This window comes from Danio rerio, chromosome 13 (assembly GCF_052040795.2).
Source record: "Danio rerio strain M-AB ecotype USA chromosome 13, GRCz13ab, whole genome shotgun sequence".
In the NCBI taxonomy this organism is placed as follows: Eukaryota; Metazoa; Chordata; class Actinopteri; order Cypriniformes; family Danionidae; genus Danio; species Danio rerio.
Genome location: NC_141033.1, coordinates 3,202,287 through 3,221,591, shown reverse-complemented (window position 1 = coordinate 3,221,591; position 19,305 = coordinate 3,202,287). Strand labels below are relative to the sequence as shown.

At 36.5% G+C, this 19,305-nt stretch overlaps 2 protein-coding genes across 11 annotated transcripts in view; one reads left to right on the top strand and one right to left on the bottom strand.

Moving 5' to 3' along the window:
* The window catches only part of arfgef3 (ARFGEF family member 3), a 973,876-nt gene that overhangs the window by 120,405 nt on the left and 834,166 nt on the right, over positions 1-19,305 (bottom strand). The gene's annotated exons all lie outside the window — the stretch shown is intronic.
* ubr2 (ubiquitin protein ligase E3 component n-recognin 2) overlaps positions 1-19,305 on the top strand; it is a 60,316-nt gene that overhangs the window by 7,844 nt on the left and 33,167 nt on the right. The window contains exons 4-19 of one of the 10 annotated variants that reach the window (XM_087278800.1): positions 876-986; positions 2,202-2,332; positions 3,919-4,057; positions 4,158-4,220; positions 4,513-4,633; positions 4,860-4,967; positions 6,733-6,821; positions 10,542-10,640; positions 12,612-12,775; positions 15,287-15,386; positions 15,471-15,599; positions 15,867-16,050; positions 17,672-17,733; positions 17,823-17,933; positions 18,357-18,422; positions 19,106-19,228. In XM_087278800.1, coding sequence (XP_087134926.1) covers positions 876-986; positions 2,202-2,332; positions 3,919-4,057; positions 4,158-4,220; positions 4,513-4,633; positions 4,860-4,967; positions 6,733-6,821; positions 10,542-10,640; positions 12,612-12,775; positions 15,287-15,386; positions 15,471-15,599; positions 15,867-16,050; positions 17,672-17,733; positions 17,823-17,933; positions 18,357-18,422; positions 19,106-19,228 — 1,800 coding nt within the window. Of the gene's footprint in view, positions 1-875; positions 987-2,201; positions 2,333-3,918; positions 4,058-4,157; positions 4,263-4,512; positions 4,634-4,856; positions 4,968-6,732; positions 6,822-10,362; positions 10,641-12,611; positions 12,776-15,286; positions 15,387-15,470; positions 15,600-15,866; positions 16,051-17,671; positions 17,734-17,822; positions 17,934-18,356; positions 18,423-19,105; positions 19,229-19,305 lie in introns of all 10 variants that reach the window. The other 9 variants (XM_087278799.1, XM_087278801.1, XM_087278798.1 and 6 more) reach the window with 9 other exon arrangements.

Here is a 19,305-nt window from a genome sequence, read left to right as displayed (position 1 = left end):
ATCTCCTATTCTTATCAAGCCTGAAACAGATTTAAACAGTATTATCTGGAAATATTACAAATTTAAATAATGGTTTTCAATTTTATAACACTTTTAAAGTATTTTGTAGTTCTATTATTCAAATTGTCATCTGCCATCACTCCAGTCTTCAGGATCCTGATTCTTCAGAAATCAATATATAATAATAAATAAATCTTCAGGAATCGATATATAAAATATGCTGATTTATATTTGGAAACAGTTGGCAGTCATTTTTCAAAAATACATTAACACTTTTATTCAGCAGGGATGTTAAATTGATAAAATTAACTTGTATTATTTAAAAATATGTATCCCTTGAATAAATTTTGTTTCAAGTTTTCAACTTGGAATATTCCCCAAATTTCCCAGGACAAAGTTCCCATAGAAATTTTGCAGAAATTTTCACACTCCCTTTGCAACCCTAGTCTGATAAAATGTGATACTCATATTTCAGCATGATTTTCTAAAATGTCAATCATGATAATAAAGTAAACCCAAGTTGTATGTTTAATGTGTATTTATATTTTACATGCTGATATTACTATTATTATTATTATTATTATTGTATTTAATGTAAAGATCTGTAGAAACATCTGTAAAAGGTGGACATTTCTTGGCTTTATTCACTAAAATATAATCTGGCATCCCACTCATGCATCTCTCTGTGTTTGAGAGAGCGTGTTTGTTTTGAGGAACACCGCAGCAGACAGTCGTGTGTTGCAGGTTGACTCACGACTTCATGACTGTGACAGGTGTATTATTTAGAAAACACAGCTATAGTAGAACTGAGATCCACTCTGAGCCATCATGTGCTGCTGTCTGTGTGTATAAGTGGCTCTTTCTGCTCTCTATAGATGACAACCTCAGGAGGAGGAGGCTTCTGCGACTGTGGAGACACAGAGGCCTGGAAGAAGGGTCCTTACTGTCAAAAACACGAGCCTAATATCAGTGACTCCTCCCAGAAGGTAAGATACCGCCTCCTCTTTGACACAGGCTGTGTTTTCACCCATAATTTGTTCATGAATGATTTAAGAATAAAGCAGCGTTACCCATCTATTTAAAGGTGCCCTATAAAGAAAACTTGGGTATACCTAGGCATACCTTGATAATAAGAGATCAGTATTTGGAAATGGCCATATTGTGAGCATCAGACACCATTGTTTCCTCATCCTCATGTAAATTCCACTAGTGTGAAACCCCAGTGACCAATCAGAACACAAAGCATACTATTACGTGACTATCCGGTCAGGCCCACATCAAGTAATTTATTCATTTTCCCCTCTGCTTAGTCCCTTCATTTATAAGGGATTGCCACAGTAGAATGAACCCCCATCTTATCCAGCATATGTTTTACACAGCGGATGCCCTTCCAGCTGCAACCCAGTACTGGGAAAATGCCCTCATCATTCTCATGTAAATTGACTCACAGGGCACGCCCACATCATTCTCATGCAAATGAGAATGACTGTAAAAACCCAATTGCCTATCAAAACACAAAGCAGACTGTTACATAACTCACAAGGCACGCCCACATCATTGTCATGCAAATTCTACTAGTGTAAAACCTCGGTGGCCAGTGACCGATTTCATGGGTATGGCATGGGCAATATGGGCGATCAACTTTTTTACCTTAGGTATTTTTTTTACATTTATTTTTAGCTTACCATTATAAATGTGGGACTTTTATTTTGAAAATGAGGCATACAGTTTGTTTACTATGCATAAAATAGTTTTTTGACAAATTAAATATTATATAGCCCCAAGTTCAGCCTGCATCATGCTATGTGCGCGCGCTGTGAGAGCTGCAGTCAGAGCGGATCACATTCATTTTCACAATCGATCCAAATATGGTCAATTATGGACCTTATGGAGTAGAAAATGAGCATATAAAATTTAAAAAGTTTCTGAAAATTTATTTGAATGTACCCAAGCCACATACCTACTATGTAGATATCAGAGAGCAATTTATATTAGTGAACCTATTCAATATATGGCACATTTAAGAGGACAAATCAGTAATAACAATTAAGGTCTCTAGCTCTTCTTTCCTGCATAATAAACATTCTTGTATAAAGTTTGGACATCTGCAGTTGTCCCTACATTTATATTAGACCCGTCTTTATTTAAATGTCTAATAATCAATGCTTTAGTGAACAATAAAAGCCGTTCTTGTTTGGCAGGATCCTTTAGCGAATCTGTCTGCTGAGATGATCGCTCGCACGTATAATGTTTTCTCCATCATCCTCAAATATGCAGTGGACATGCTCACCTGGGACAAAGAGGACGAGCTGCCTGAAGGCCTCGAGCCACCGTAAGTCATATCTCATGTGAATACCTCTCTATTAACCCGTGTGTTTATGGTTATGCTTTCATCCACTCTGGGGGGATTTTGAGTCTTAATTTGACCACAACTTGCTCTGTGTTTCAGCAAATGGAATGATTTTTGGTGACATCTAATTTTGAGACATATTTTGGGAAAATGCATTGAAAATGTTTAAAAACTCAACAATACACTTTGGGCAATTTTATCTCTGTTTAATTATGTTCGGGGCTGTTTTTGCCCCCATTGACTTTCATTATAATGACATTTTTTGATTGCAAAGCAATGACACTATACACTCACCGGCCACTTTATTAGGTACACCTGTCCAACTTTTCGTTGACACAAATTTCTAATCAGCCAATCACATGGCAGCAACTCAATGCATTTAGGCATGTAGAGATGGTCAAGACAATGTGCTGCAGTTCAAAGTGAGCATCCGAATGGGGAAGAAAGGTGATTTAAGTGACTTTGAATGTGGCATGGTTGTTGGTGCCAGACGGGCTGGTCTGAGCATTTCAGAAACTGCTGATTTACTGGGATTTTCACGCACAACCATCTCTAGGGTTTACAGAGAATGGTCTGAAAAAGAGAAAATATTCTGTGAGTGGCAGTTCAGTGTGAGCAAATGCCTTGCTGATGCTAGAGATCAGAGGAGAATGGCCAGACTGGTTCCAGCTGATAGAAAGGCAACAGTAACTCAAATAATCACTCGTTACAACCGAGGTCTGCAGAAGAGCATATAGAGGTCAAGAGATACTTTTTGGCACGCTTTGGACCCATTAGTTCCAATCGTGTCAACGCCACAACCCACCTGAGTATTGTTGCTGACCATGTTCATCCCTTGTCATAAAGGGTAAATCATCTCAGAGGGGTTTCTTGAACATGGCAATAAGTTCACCGTACTTGAATGGCCTCCACAGTCACCAGATCTCAATCCAATAGAGCACTTTTGGGATGTGGTGGTTCTTAAGGCAAAAGGGGGTCCAACCCAGTACTAGTAAGGTGTACCTAATTAAGTGGCTGGTGAGTGTATAGTCATGCTTTCTTGATTGTTGCTGGTTTTTCTTGTTGGCTAGAGGTAGAATTTATTTATTTTTTTTACTGTAGATCATCAGTTGCAGTGCAATAAAACGCTCAGTTTCTGTATTTTATATGTAGGGAGACCTTAGTAAACATAGTAAGTGTATTTATATACATGCACTATAATCTGCTGTTTTACTCAACAGCAGATTATAGTGCAGTTTGTACACAAAACTCCAGTTAAAAGCCAGAAACTTTTTTGCATAAGCCCATCTAAAGCGTTAAATCTGCCAACTGATGATCCACAGTAAATATGGCACATTTGAACTCTTTTCTACAGGGAAAACCAGCAACAATCAAGAATGCATGATTATAAGCCATCATGTCTTCGCAATCAACAAATGTCATTATAATTGAAGTCAGTGGGGCAAAAACTACACCGAACATAACGAAAGAGTAGTCAATTTGAACAATGCACAAGGGTTAACTAGAGTTTCCCTCATCCAGAAAGGCCAGATTGAGAGTTTACAGCATGTTTATTTTTTTTTGTCAAGGGCACGTGGAGATATGTACTACTGCATGCTGTTCAACGATGAGGTCCACACGTACGAGCAGGTCATCTATACACTACAGAAAGCTGTGAACTGCACCCAGAAAGAGGCCGTCAGTTTCGCCACCACCGTGGACAGAGATGTAAGAGTGTGCTTCACCTGCCGTTCATTCACTGTGCCTGATTCAGGCTAAAGGCCGCTCTTGCTTTTGTGTATTGATTGCTTGTGTTCTCCGTATTCAGGGCAGGAAGTCTGTTCGCTTTGGGGACTTCCAGTTTTGCGAGCAGGCCAAATCTGTTATTGTGGTAAATACTCTGCAATCAACATCTACAAAACCACTTGCCTGGGTTGTGCCAGTTTTTATTTATTTATTTATTCATTCATCTTGGAAGTTTTTTTTAGGAGTCATGTCCAATTTTGTGTAGTTTTTTCGGCACCAGGCAATGAGACCTGCTCAACAAATGTCACATAATATTACATTTATCTCAGGAAAGTAGTGAAGTGTCCATTGTCTCAATATCGCAATATATAGCAGAAATGTAGACATCGTTAATACCTACTTGTAAATGCTGTGATTTTTGTGTACATGTGTTACAGAGAAACACGAGTCGGCAGACGAAACCTCTGCGGGTTCAGGTCATGCACTCTTCTGTAGTGGCTCATCAGTGTTTTGCACTCAAAGCTCTGAACTGGCTTGGCCAAACCATCAGATACTCAGGTCTGTCTCTGCATCTTTGTCACACTTTGTTTAAACTGTGTTATTAGGTGTGTGCCAAATTGCATACTTGTGCACTATTAAAATTCTAATTCTCTTTAAACTTGCAGGGTGATTATATAGACCTATATTCACAATTTCAACGAATTATTTCTCTCCGCATAGCACATAAACAAGCAAGCTCTGTCAGCTTTTGCATCTGCTTTATTTTCTTCCTGTCGTCCAGCAGATGCTCTGAGGAGGATCTTGTGTCAGGTGGGTCTGCAGAGAGGACCGGAGGGAGAAAACTCCTCTCTAGTGGACAAACTCATGCTCTGTGACTCCAAGATGTGGAAAGGTGAATGAGTGTGCTGACATCAACTCTCCTGACGCACTGCAGTAACACACAGCACAGTAAACGCAGCATTAGAAGAAAAACTAATTAGGGAAGATTATGGCAAGATTAAGTATGTTTTAGGACAATTCATTTATTTGCGTTTTGATTTAAATGATTTGAAAGACTTCTGGAGTCTCATTACTGTTATTTTTATACTCATTACTAAAAAAAATGTATAAGAATTTAGTTGCACTGAAGGATTAGAATATAATAAGGCAGGTTTATTTATATAGCACATTTCATACACAGTGGCAATTCAAAGTGCTTTACATAAACAGGAATTAAAGAGACAAGTGTAAGAAATTAAAAACAGAATATTAAAATGATTAAAAACAGATTAAAATGTGCTCGAACAGGTTATAAAAGAATGAAAAAGAAAAGAAAGACATAATAGTGCGATTTACCGGACGTAGCACAGTGCTCATTCAGTAAAGGCACAGCTAAACAGATGTGTTTTCAGGCTTGATGTGTATGTGCCCAATGTCGGAGCACATCTGATCATTTCTGGAAGCTGATTCCAGCAGCAGGTGGCGCTGTTAGTTGCTGAAAGCCGATTCACCCTGCTTTGTCTGAACTCTTGTAATTTCTAGTTTATATGATCCTAATGATCTGAGTGATCTGTTGGGTTTGTATTCAGTGAGCTTATCTGTAATGTATTGAGGTCCTAGGCCATTTACTGATTTATAGACAAGTAATAATACTTTAAAATCGATTCTAAATGTAATTGGGAGCCAGTGCAAAGACCTGAGGACAGGTGTGATGTGCTCTGGTTTTCTGGTTCTGGTCAGAATCCTGGCCGCAGCTTTCTGGATGAGCTGCTCTGACTGTCTTTTTGGGAAGGCCTGTGAGGAGTCTGTTACAGTAATCCACCCTGCTGCTGATAAAAGCATGAACAAGTTTCTCTAAGTCTTCACTGAAAGCAAAGCATCTTAATTCTTGCAATGTTTAATAATAAATTAAATAATGAAATAAAATTTCATGCAAAAAATCCTAGAAATTGGACTTTAAATACAAATCTAATTTTGGTAACCCTTTATATATGTATATTTATACAAAAATATTAAAGTATATAGGTATATTTATACAAAAGTATTAGTTTTTCTAATTATAAAAATAGAAATATTTACAAAACAGTATACACTTTGCTAATACATTATTAAAATCAAAAGTAGATTTGTTGCATAGGCCTGAGTTAGCATTGATTAGCTGTATTTTGTATTATTTTTTTTATTTTTTTTATTTTTATAATAATTAAATTCTGTTCTCTGCATTATAGCTGAATTATAATTTTTTTATTAATCTTATGGAGAGTTTTTTTTTAGCTGGAAATAAAAACACCAGATAATTAATTATATATTAATAATAATAATAATAATAATACCAATACTTTTCATTTATTATTTGCTTTTCTAAAACTCAAAGCTCTACAAAAACAGAGACAATAAAACATGCAGTAAAATACAAGGACTCCACAGAGAAAAATAATTAATTAAAAAAACACGTTAGAATGACCAAATTCTAAAAATGCCGTCTTAAAAAGTGTGGAAGTATTTCTTACAGAATAAGGGAGAGCGTCCTATAACCTGGGTGCAGCAATGGAGAACATATGAATATAAGTACATTAAACCAATGACACCCTAATGTGGAGCATAGCTCATTTCTTACTTGTTTATTTTGTTTTGGGGGTGAAATATGATTGAGACATCTGGTTTTGTGTTTCCAACAGGAGCGAGAAATGTTTACCATCAGCTCTTTATGAGCAGTCTACTCATGGATCCGAAGTACAAGAAACTTTTTGCTATCCAGTTTGCGAGGGTAAGAAATTAAAGCTGCACAGTCAGTCTAATATGTAGATTGACAGTGAATTATTATACATTTCAATTTAAGATGTGGTAAAAATTGCATTTATCCACCATAGTTAGCATTCTTTAAAATCCAGTCGCATGCATTATTTTTCGTTAAATTAATAAGTTGCAATTAGTTGAATTCATGAAGCAAGCATAATATCGTTGAAACATTGCATTGGGACTCTGCTTTCGTCAAACACGTCTTTATGTTGGGTAATCGCTCTTTATAGCACCGTGAAACTTTAGCCCAGAAAGGATAATTCTATTGCGATTTGTGTTGTCTGTGGTTACCCCTAGTTCACTTTCACTTCACACTTGGTTTGATTCAGCTGATCAGTGAGGGTCAGGGAGTTTAAGCATACAGTCTCGGTTCAGTGAGGGTTATTATTTCAGAGAGAGTGTGTGCTATAGAGAGACTCCTGCTCTCCTCTGTTCACTGCCCGCTGCAGTCCTCTGACTTAATCAATCGTGCTGTTGCAGCTGGAATCTGTCTCTCAGCCTGCACTTAAGTCCAGAGCCCTATGAGAGCCACTTTATTTGTAATATGCGTTAAATAAATTTTTGCTTTTTTTTTTTTTTTTTTGTGGTTCTTTGTAATTAAAGTTTAGTTATCAAAACTATATCAAAAAAATTGATATTTAACACATGCAATTAAAAAAAAAAAAAAAAAAAAAAAAAATATATATATATATATATATATATATATATATATATATATATATATATATATATGATATTTGATATTATGGATATAAGTATAATATATAATATTTTTTAGGGTTGTAAGAAATCTTGATGTAAAATCTGGATCTTAATATATATAGTTAGTTTAATGAACTACTTAAATTAAATTGAAAATTATCCCTTAATTTACTTTCCCTCAAACCATCATAGATGTATAATGTCCTCTTTTTTCAGATGTACATGATTTGAGCTATATTATATGTGCATCATATATTTGGAATAGCAGTGAACTGTACCAATATTTTTGACTTCTGAAAGCACATCCATCCATCATAGAAGTTTGATATTATTTAATAATTTGATGTTATAAAAATATTAATAATAATTATGAAAATAGGCTCTGGTGTCATGATTGTGTGCTTGTGTTTGATTCTGGGTGAGTTTGGATAGAATTGTGAAGTCACATAATAGTGACAGTATAGTATAAATTCTTACATTTACCATTATTTATATAAAAAAAAAAAACTGTTGCAAGGTTTTGCTTCAGAGGACTGGAGTCTTGATTATTTCTATGATGGTTGGCTGTGCTTTAAAAAAAAATTTAGCCACCATTCACTGCCGTTCTAAAGAGCCAAGATATTGTGTATCTAAGGGGTAAAGTACATCTAGTCAGTTGTTTTTGCATTATAAAGCCCAACAGGCTATTTGTATCAGCCTGAAGTTTTTTATTCTGGGATAACAACCGCCTGAATGTACTTTAGCTCACTTATTACATAGCTACTGGCCACCAAATGTAAAAAAAAATAGACACAAAACATTGTTCTGAGCTTTAATAGTTAATTAATTCTTTAATTAAAGGCAAAGCTGATAGAAATGAAAAAAGCTGAGTGGAGCATACACTAACCTGCAAATTATTCGCCAAACAGTCAAACAGCGACATGACAGGCATATAAATATGGATGTGAACATTGGAAGTTCCCACAAAAGCCTGTTTTATTAATTTCAGTCCGTTACCTGGTAATAATATACTTTTTGAATGTTGCAACTAACCAATCAGAATCAAGTATTCCAGAAAGCCATGTAATAATTAATAAATATATATCCATCTGATAGAGTACATGCATATACACCTAGGAAGGCTTGAGGGGGAGGAGATTATTGGAAGATTTTCCATTTTTCAGATGAATTATTCCCTTAGCTAAATTCATAATCAATATTCATTAAACAGATTTTGGAAGAAAACATTATTGTTGTAACTTCATTTATCACGTTCTTAAACATGTTACTGCACTTAAAGACATATACAACATAAAAACATATTTCAAAAGCAATATTTCAATATTCTAATCCATATTACGATTTGATTTGGTGTAAGACTTGCTGTTGATTTTTATTGACCTCTAAAATTTAATAGAACAAGATGGCTCAGTGCCAATTTTAAATTTAGATAAAGTCTTTATCATTTTTTTACTTTTTCAATTGTGTTTGGCTTGATCCAGCACCTGCCTCTCAAGATTTTCCTAGATATCTGGGCACACTGATGTTTTTTTTTCCTGTAAAATTTTCCAGATTCGGTGACATTTAGCATTATCTCTTAAATTCAATTCGAAAATTTCTGCGACCCTTCCATCCGCATTTTCTTTGTTGTGGAAATCATAGGGCTCATTCTCAGGTGTGACTTTGCTGGCAGAGATTTAAACATTAGCTTAAAGGTGCTGTATGTAAGTTTTTGACTCCTCTAAAGCACAAAAATACTGTAATATATTTGCAGATGTTTAAGAAACGTGAAAAAAAAGTGAACATTCTTGTTTATCTGAAAAACAATGCTAAAGTCAGTTATTCTGCTTTGAAAATGTGTCTTTGTTTTGGTCACTTAACCGGCCTAATGCCAGTTTAGCCAATTATATTTCAACACCCCGGGTTGCCTTGGTGGAAAACAGAGTATTCGATTCATTCAGGCTCTCAAAGCATGCGTCCGTGACCGAAATGCGACCTCCGGTGGACAGTAGCAGACTCCGAAATGAGACTCAGAGTTCCACATGAGGTGGTTATTAACTAGCAAATAATATTAATATTACAAATGTAAACATTAGCTGACCAGGTTACATATTACACTATGTGACAAGATTTGTGACAATTTAACTCTTTGCACCAGACGAAACAACAGAAATTTATAAACACCCATTCAGAAGCACAGAATTGTGCACTCACTGCACTTTAACGAAATGGTAAGGTTTATAATCTAATTAATACATAATAAACCTCTTTAACTTTATTAAATGTAGATGCTGAATCACTGATGTATGTTGGTTTGCACTGAGTCACAGATCTAAAGTTCAATATCAAACTGTTTATTTTATTTTCCAGATCTGAGGTGAACTATCTGCTGCTGCTTTCAGTAGTATGGCAATAAATCTCATGCAAAATGGCATTCAAACTCACATTATTAGCATTTAACATTGAATGAAGCACATGAGGTGTTTAAATCGGCATTTAGGCTCGATAGGCACACTCCTGTTCATCAATCTGGCAACCTGCGCTTGCGTGTGTTTTGAACTGGGAGTGCAATACCCTATTCAACCACTAGATGTCAAACTTACATTCTGCACCTTTAAATAATTCTGTTAGTAAACCAATGAGTCAAGTGGAGCTTCAGATATAGACCCCCCTGGCTCCACAAAACCCTGTCCAGTGCCACAGGTGTAACTTTAGACCTTGAGCACCACAGGTTTAGATTTTAAATTCGGGTGGGGGGAGACGTAACTTCAGATGGCCTTTGACCTCTGACCTGGAAGGTGAATGTGCCCCTTCCCCCCTTCCCGTAGAGTTACCAGCGCCTCCAGACAGATTTTATGGAGGACGATCACGAGCGTGTAGTGTCAGTGACCTCTCTGTCAGTGCAGCTCTTCACCGCGCCTACTGTGGTGAGTACATTCAATCCCACACTCCTCTCCTCTTTCTCTCTCTCTTTTGCCTCTCCTCGCCTCCTTCACGCTTCCTGTAGAACTATGAGCGCTTGCAGAGCGACTATGTGAAGGACGACCACGACAGGGAGTTCTCCGTCACTGATCTTTCTGTGCAAATGTTCACCGTGCCTTCTCTGGTAAGTACACTCAATGAGAGATGGGCCTGCCGTAATGATGGAGATTTGGGTTTTATTGGTTGCTGCTTTCATTTCCATCTATCCATTCTTTTCTAATCTTCTTCTCTTTTCAAACTTAAAGTCTTATCTCAGGGTGTCCGTGGGGTCTTAAAAAGTATTAAAAGTTGATCTCTCAATTATAAGAAAATTAAGGTCTTTTAAAAGCTATTAAAGAGTCTTGATTGCGTTTTTACGAGGTCTTAATTTTTGTTCAAGCGCTGTCCAAAGTGTTTGACTCCAAAAAAGCATAAATATATTTATTTTCCTCTTACTGTTAACAAAAGCGTGCTTGATCCACGCGATTGGTTTAGGCTGGAGTGTGTTTGGCCAAGCTCCGTCATCCGGGTGATGTCACGTAATTTGCGACAAATGCAGGAAGGTGATGTGACGCTCCTCACATATAGCGAACCATAGAAAGAAGCAGATGCCAAAATTCGGAAATGTTTGCATACTTCTGGTTGGAGAAAGACGAGTTTAAACCGTGGGTGAAGCCTGTCGTGTAATTTTATTCTTTCATGCCTTATTTCTTCCGAGCTTATCTCAGTTCTGTTGCATGGTTGTGCTCCATTGATTTGTGTATTAAAAACTGTTTATTAAGGTAAAGGTTTGATACTGATGATTTGAACTTGAAGTTGCGATGAGGTCTCAAAATTTACTTAATTTGTTTAAAAAGCCCTAAAACGGTATTGAAATAATCTTTAGGCTTCCTGCATATAGCCTGTATCTAATATATGTATTCAGTCATTTGTTGTTTTATTATTGAAATATTTTTATCAAGAAAATGTTCTAGCCATGAAAATAGCCTTTATTAGTGACACAGGGCTCTTTTTTAACGATCTAGCGCATGGCGCAAAAGCATTAAGTGCGTGTCTGAATATACTTTTGCTATTTTAAGGATTTAAAGAATATAGTTTGCGCTGTGGCGCATGGTCTAACAGTGTTGTGCTTATTCTCTTAATGAGTTATTGGTGTGTTTTGAAAATAAACCAATCAGAATCTCATCTCCCATTCCCTTTAAGAGTTGTGTCACGCCATGGTGCATTCGCTATTTAAATGGCGGACTGTGTAAGTGGAAAAACTGAACGCTTCACTAGCGAGAAAATGGTTAAATAGAGCATCTGCAGCGCGAGGATAAAGAACGAGCCTCCTCCATTCATCCTCTTTACTTTCTCTTTCTCTCTTTCGTGAATAAGGAAACTGTGGAAACTCACTCCACTGTAAACATCCATTATCCTACATATTTAATTTGGTTGGTTAAGCACAAAGATTTGTTTCAAAACTATTTCTATTTCTAAATTCAGTTCTAATTTTTAGCAAATTAATAAATGAACAATAATAATGAAGTATGGTCAAAACCTGAGTTCTACCCAAACACACGTCCTGTTCTTATGCCCCATATGGTCCAAAACCACAGGTGGACAAATCTAAGCTTGTTTTTAATAAAACAAATATAAATATGCATATAAATAATAACAGTAATAATAACATACAAAAGCAAGTTGTCGTGAATAAACTGAAAAAAAAAAACCTCAGAAGAGGTTTGAAGAAGGCATTAAAGTAGTGGAACGACAACAATTAAAATTCTATACGATTTTTTTAAAAGGTTGGAGACCACTGCCTTAACCCACCTCTAAATCTACCCATTCGACAAAACCTGTGCCCAATCATGCTTGTATCCCATCTCAAAAGCACCTGAAAGTGTTCTGCAATACTTTATGAACACAGCGAGTACATTGTATTTATTTCTAAGGCCACCAAATGTAAAGTACGGCCACTTTTTTTTTTTTTTGAGCTCTTCATATCATTTCCTCTCACATTACTTTTTTTCTTCTGGTCACTTTCATCTCCTCTTGTCTCACTAAATGGGATTGGATATTCTGAAAAAAAAAAAAAAAAACACCAGCAGTGGCAGTTGTGTGTGTTATTTTTCAGGCGCGGATGCTGATCACAGATGAGAATCTGATGACCACCATCATCCGCACGTTCGTGGATCACCTCAGACACCGAGACCTGCAGGGCCGCTTCCAGTTTGAACGCTACACCGCACAACAGGCCTTCAAATTCCGCCGAGTCCAGAGCCTTATCGGAGACCTCAAGTAAGATAATGCGCAAGTGTGTGCGGTTATTACGACCTGCTTGCTCCAAAGTCAATTACCCAAACATTTTTGCCTGTTTCCACTGAACGGTATTGTATTAACTTTATTCTTTTTTTTGTGATCAATGTTCTATTGTTTTCAGAGATAAGCTCAATTACATACTAATGTTCAAAGAGAAAAGTGCAACAGACACATCATTGTTAACTTGTATCATAAGGAAAAAGGCAAGATAAAAATAAAAAAATAAGATAAAAAGGTATTGACTTTATTCTTCATGTAAGAGCAGGAATCTTTTTGGCTCGAGACTTCTGATCTCATTCACTTATATTCTTCGTCTTTTTTTTGTTTAGTCATTAACTTTCGTTTTGTAGGACAAATAGTTAAACAGTTCGTTTACTGTCGTTTATTATTCATAGTCATTTTTTATTTCCATAAGCAATTTAATCAAAAGTTCTAAAACAATCGCAAAAACTTCCGCATCACTAAATAAGGTCAATAGTGTAGTACAGTAAAGGATAATAATTGGGTGCGGATGACCCTGATCAAACATGTGGTTCTACTGCCAACACTATGTAATGTAATGCAAGGTGAATTTATATAGCGCATTTATCGTGTGTGGCCATACACCCAAAGTGCTTCACAATCAGTCGGGGGTCTCTCCACACCACCACCAGTGTGCAGCATCCACTTGGATGATGCAATGGCAGCGACCTGACAAAGACGCCAGTGCGCTCACCACACACCAACTATTGATGGAGTGGAGAGACAGTGATAGAGCCACTTTGGTGGATGGGGATGATTGGGAGGCCATGATGGGTAAGGGCAGATGGAGGGAATTTAGCTAGGGCACTGGGGTTACACCCCTACTCCTTACAAGAAGTACCATGGGATTTTTAAAGACCACACAGAGTCAGGACCTCGGTTTAACGTCTCATCTGAAAGATGGTGCTTACTAACAGTATGGTGTCCCCTTCACTATACTGGGACATCAGGACTCCCAGACCACAGGCTGAGCACCCCCTGCTGGACACACTAACATCACTTCCAACAGCAGCCTAGTTTTCCCATGTGGTCTCCAATTCAGGTACTGACCAGGCTCAGCCCTGCTTAGCTTCAGTGAGTAAACGGTCTTGGGCTGCAGGGTGATATGGCTGTGGCTGGTATTACTCGGTAGGCATAGAAAGTTGCTAAGAAGTAATTCTTACATATTACTTCTTCAGTATATATGAACTCCAACTCATTATTTTAAAATTTAGCTTTGCACATGTTTAGACGCAACATGAGTATAATCGATGTGTATATAATAACTGCACATTGCACTGTACTCAATGGTATCACTAATTTAAGACAAGTCAAATAATCAAAATGAATGTCTGGGCTTGTTTTGGCCAATAACAGGGTCCCCGCGGGGTCTTAAAAAGTCTTAAGTCTAAAATTGAAAAATCGAAATTTATGGCTTTAAAAAGTCTTAAATTCGCTGTTCTAGGTCTTAAATATTTTTGCACAGGTCTTATTTTTGCGATGTCCATGTAACGCTACATCTAATGCTCATTTAAATTCTTTTTGTTGTTGTTGCTTGGTTTTTGGGGTGTTGTAGTTCTTTATTTCACTAGTCCAATTATAATTTGCGGTATTACAAAAGGTCAGCTTGCAATAGCCAATCAGCTTTCTGTTATTAAACTCAGTGCAAGCGGCGAATGTGACGTCATCGCTGTGTTTGAGAAAGTTCACTTTGAGTGCGCATGACATGATTTCGACTGGCAGAGTATGCCGTTATTTCACTTACAAATGTCGTAAGCGCAGTTTTATAAGTCGGGAGCGCTGTAATACTAGAGAGCGAATCTCTGCTCACGCGCCGGTTTCCTCTGTTCATGGACAAAACTGCTCGCGAGCTCTCAAAACACTGGCTGCTCACGTGCGAATGATCTGCTCTCACTCCGTCGGACTCTGTCATGCTTTTGCTCTCCAGAGAATTTTGTGCTTTTACATTTTCTCTCGCGTGTTTTTGCTATTGCAATATAGGTCTTAAATTTAATGCTTAATGGTCTTAAAGTTCTTAAAAAGTCTTAAATTTGACATCATGTTATCTGCAGAGACCCTGAATAATCACTTTTTTAAACAGACCTGTCTTACTGTCATACAACGCCAGCTTATTAGTTACACAGTGGACATTGACGTCTTCTAGAGATCAAAACTGAGGATCTTTTAAACATTTGACAGCACTCAGCTGAATTTAATATTATCCAGTGTTATTATCCAGATATTTCTAATGCTCCCAATTCTGCCATGTCCTAGCTGAGTTTCTGTTTTTATGTATATATTAGGTATTGATATCTAGAAGATGTCAATGTCACTCTCAATTTACTGGTCAATCTACGTTCCTACTCTCACCTATGGTCGTGAGCATTGGGTCATGACCAAAAGGACAAGATCTCAAAGTATGGTTAAGCAAAATTAAAATGCACAATTCATGAAATGTATATGATCATGGTGAATGTGTCTTGAATTCAGGTATGTCTTGATCAGCCGTCCAACAGAGTGGACCGACCAACTCAGGGAGAAGTATCTGGAAGGTTTTGATGCTTTCTTGGAGTTGCTTAAATGCATGCAGGTGACTATATACTAATCTGATCCTAGGGTTGTGTGTTATATTTTATATTGGGCACTGATGTAAGCCTGTGTGTCCTGAATATAGGGAATGGACCCGGTTGTGCGCCAGGTGGGGCAGCACATAGAGATGGAGCCAGAATGGGAGGCAGCGTTTACCTTACAGATGAAGCTCACACATATCATCTCCATGATGCAGGAGTGGTGTGCCAGTGACGTGAGTTAATGCATACCTACAAACTACTACTCCCTCCTTACAATGACTTGCCTAATTAACCTAGCCTTTAAATGTCACTTTAAGCTGAATACTAGTATCTTGAAGAATATCTAGTCAAATATTATGTGCTGTCATTATGGCAAAGAGAAAACAGATCAGTGATTAGAAATGAGTTATTAAAACTGTTATGTTTAGAAATGTGTTGAAACAATTAGAAAAGGGGGCTAATAATTTTGACTTGGACTGTGTTGTTTGTGACGTATACAGGAGAGAGTGCTGATTGAAGCGTATAAGAAGAGCCTGAGTGCACTGACTCACTGCCACAGCGGTTTCACAGACGGAGAGCAGCCTATAACCCTCAGCATGTGCGGTCACTCCGTCGACACCATCCGCTACTGCGTCTCTCAGGAGAAAGTGAGCATACACCTGCCTGTGTCCCGGCTTCTAGCAGGTCAGTCCTTTACAACATTTCCTGCATGCCCCATGACAAACTGAGGTTTTTGATGAGAATATGAAGTAAGGACTGGTGGAAGAGTGTTGTTTTAATGACATTTGATACCGCACACTGAATGAAAAGGAAAAACCCTCCGTATTTGTGACGTGAGTGTTTGCGGTCTTTTAAGGTAATCAAAAATCTCTGTTTACATGGTAGACTCCTATTTAGAGTTTAGTCTTAATCATATTAAAATCAGAGTATTGGTGTCCATGTAAACACACTCGGTGAAAGTGCCAGATGATGTCCAAAGCAGTCAAAGACAGTACATTCCTCTGCCTTTAAATTTATTCCATGCGCCCTCAAATGTTTCGTTAAGTTTGACGTGTAGTCACGCAACCTTTGTAAAGCGTCTGCTGCACATTGCTGCATCAGAATTCTTGCTTGTTATGTATAGCCACACTTTAGAACGCTTAGTTTAAGCAAATTTGATAAACACGATATGTTTAGAATTAGTGTGACACAACGCACACCTATGTGTATCGTTGATGTACCCCTTGATGCTCCTTACATTCTTGTTACAGCACCGGTGGCAAAGAAATTTCTCTGTTAATTCGTCTGGTGCACATGTATGGAGCCGGCTTTCGGTACTCAACCCTAGGCTTCACACACTCACCATTGGTCAAAAGTTTGGTTGATAATATATTTTTCACTGTCTTGGAAAGATATTTCTTATAGGGCTGCATGATATTGGAAAAATCCAAGATTGCGATATTTCTTTATTCTGCGATATAAATCCAATTTCACCTTAATGATGTCTTAATATCTGTATTTGGAAAGCATTTGTAACGTTAGATAACCCTGAAAAGGTTTTGCCATGAATGTTTAATTTTCTTTAGTGTTATATGGATGTCTGTCTGTCATCCTATCTATCGTTTTATCAATCGTTCTATCATTCTCTTTACCATTCTTTTTATCTAACGTTCCTTCTATTGTTCTGTCGTTTTATCTGTTTATTGCTCAATGTCCATTGGTCCATTGGTCAAAAGTTTGGATGACAATATTTATGTTTACTGTCTTGGAAAGATATTTCTTATTAGGCTGCACGATATTGGAAAAATCGGAGATTGCGATATTAGTTTATTCTGCGATATGCTTTAAAATGTGAAAAAATAAATAATGTTGAATGATAATAAAAATGGTAATAATAATAATAATAATAATTGGTATTAATATTGGTAATAATAATTGTTGTTGGTGTTTATTATTATTAACATTTTTATCTAAACATAAACACAGTTTAAAATAAAAATCAGTTTTAAAATAAAATGTATTTTATTTTTTTAATATTTTAAAAATATTTTCAAATATAAATAATTTAAAAAAAATTATTTTAATTGTTCAAAAATAGACAAAGTAATAAAATAAAATCTGTTTTGAAAAAAAAATATATATATTTTTTATTATTATTTTATTACTATTATTATTATTATTACTATTAATAATATGCAAAAATAAAGAAAAAAAATTGTAATAATTTTTTAACATTACTAATATTAATATTATTAAAAAATAAAACTAAATAAACATACATTTCCACTGTTCATATCAGCCAAACTCCTCTGTGTTTTGCCATCAGGTTTACATGCTCTGCTGAGCAAAATTGAGGTTGCCTATCGATTCCCCGAGCAGCTTCCTCTGGTGAGTTTGAGAATGTATTTCAAGACTTTTTTTGCCTTTCACAAACATTCTCATTAGCGTTATTTCTGAGGATCTTGTGTCTTCCACAGAGTGAACTAAGTCCACCCATGCTGATCGAACACCCGCTCCGCTGCCTTGTACTCTGTGCCCAGGTGCATGCTGGGATGTGGAGAAGAAACGGCTTCTCTTTGGTTAATCAGGCAAGATGCTTATACATTCATTACATTTTAATTCTCGTAGCAGTTGTTTAACAGTTAGATTAATATTAAAGCGGTAGTTCACCCAAAAATTAAAGTGTACTCACCCTCAATTGGTTCCAAACATTTATGGGTTTCTTTTTTTATGCTGAATACAAAAGAAGTTAGTTTGAAGAAAGCTAAAAACCTGTAAAAAAAAATTTGAGTTCCACACTAGGATAAGCAAGTACAATGGAAGCCAATGGTTACAGGTTTTCAGCTTTCTTCAAACTATCTTCTTTGGGGTTCAACAGAGGAAATAAACTCATAAAGGTTTTAAACAAGTAAAGGCTGAGTAGATATTAAATGTTGTGCTGTCTCTTTAATGTTGTGAAGTGAATGCCATTCCATAAAAATAATCATCTTTTTCTTGATCTGTCTTTGCAGATATATTATTATCACAATGTGAAGTGTAGAGTGGAGATGTTTGATAAAGACCTCATCATGCTTCAGGTCAGTCCAGTCGGGATATTTCTGACAATCCAAAATGTTTTGAATATATATGAGTGTTTTCCATGAATGTTTTCATTTTATTTAGTGTTATGTGGTAAGTAAACCAAATCAAATCAAATCACTTTTATTGTCACGTCCTCAGCTGCACGGGTGCATGATGAGTGAAAAGCTTAGTTGCTGGTTCCAGACAGTACAAAATACAGTGCAAATACAACGACTGTGCAAAATACAATGCAAATACAACGACAGTGCAAAATACAGACAGTGCAAATAAAATGACTGCAAAATATAGACTGCAAAATAAAACCGCATTCTCCTAAAAAAAAATAAATAAAAAAGAACAGGAAATTGTAAAATTGACGGACCCATTTTTGACAGAACCACTTAGATGTACATGTTGGAAAATCAGCTGTTATTATTGTGCATTATTATATATGCAGCCGAAGTCAAAGTTATTAGCCTTTCTGTAAAATTAATTTTTCACTTTAAAATTTTTCCCAAATGATCTTTAATACAGCAAGGAATCTTTCCTAGTATTTCCTTACTAGTATTTTCCTGAAGAAGCAAATGTTATTGGAAATACAGTGAAATATTTGGGAAGTTTTAAATTTTCAATAAAAAATCTAATTTTAGTCGAGGAATTAGTTGTTTGTGATCATATTTGATGCTGATTTTGCATCTAGGCTGGAGCTTCCATGATGGATCCAAACCACTTCCTGATGATCATGTTGAGTCGTTTTGAGCTCTATCATATCTTCAGCTCAGCAGACTGCAGAAAGAGATACAGCCGAGAGAACGCAAATAAGGTCTGCTTACCTCTGTTCATTTTCTCTTCACTTGCTTGATTTGACTTTCAGAGTATGTGTGTGTATGTGACATGTCC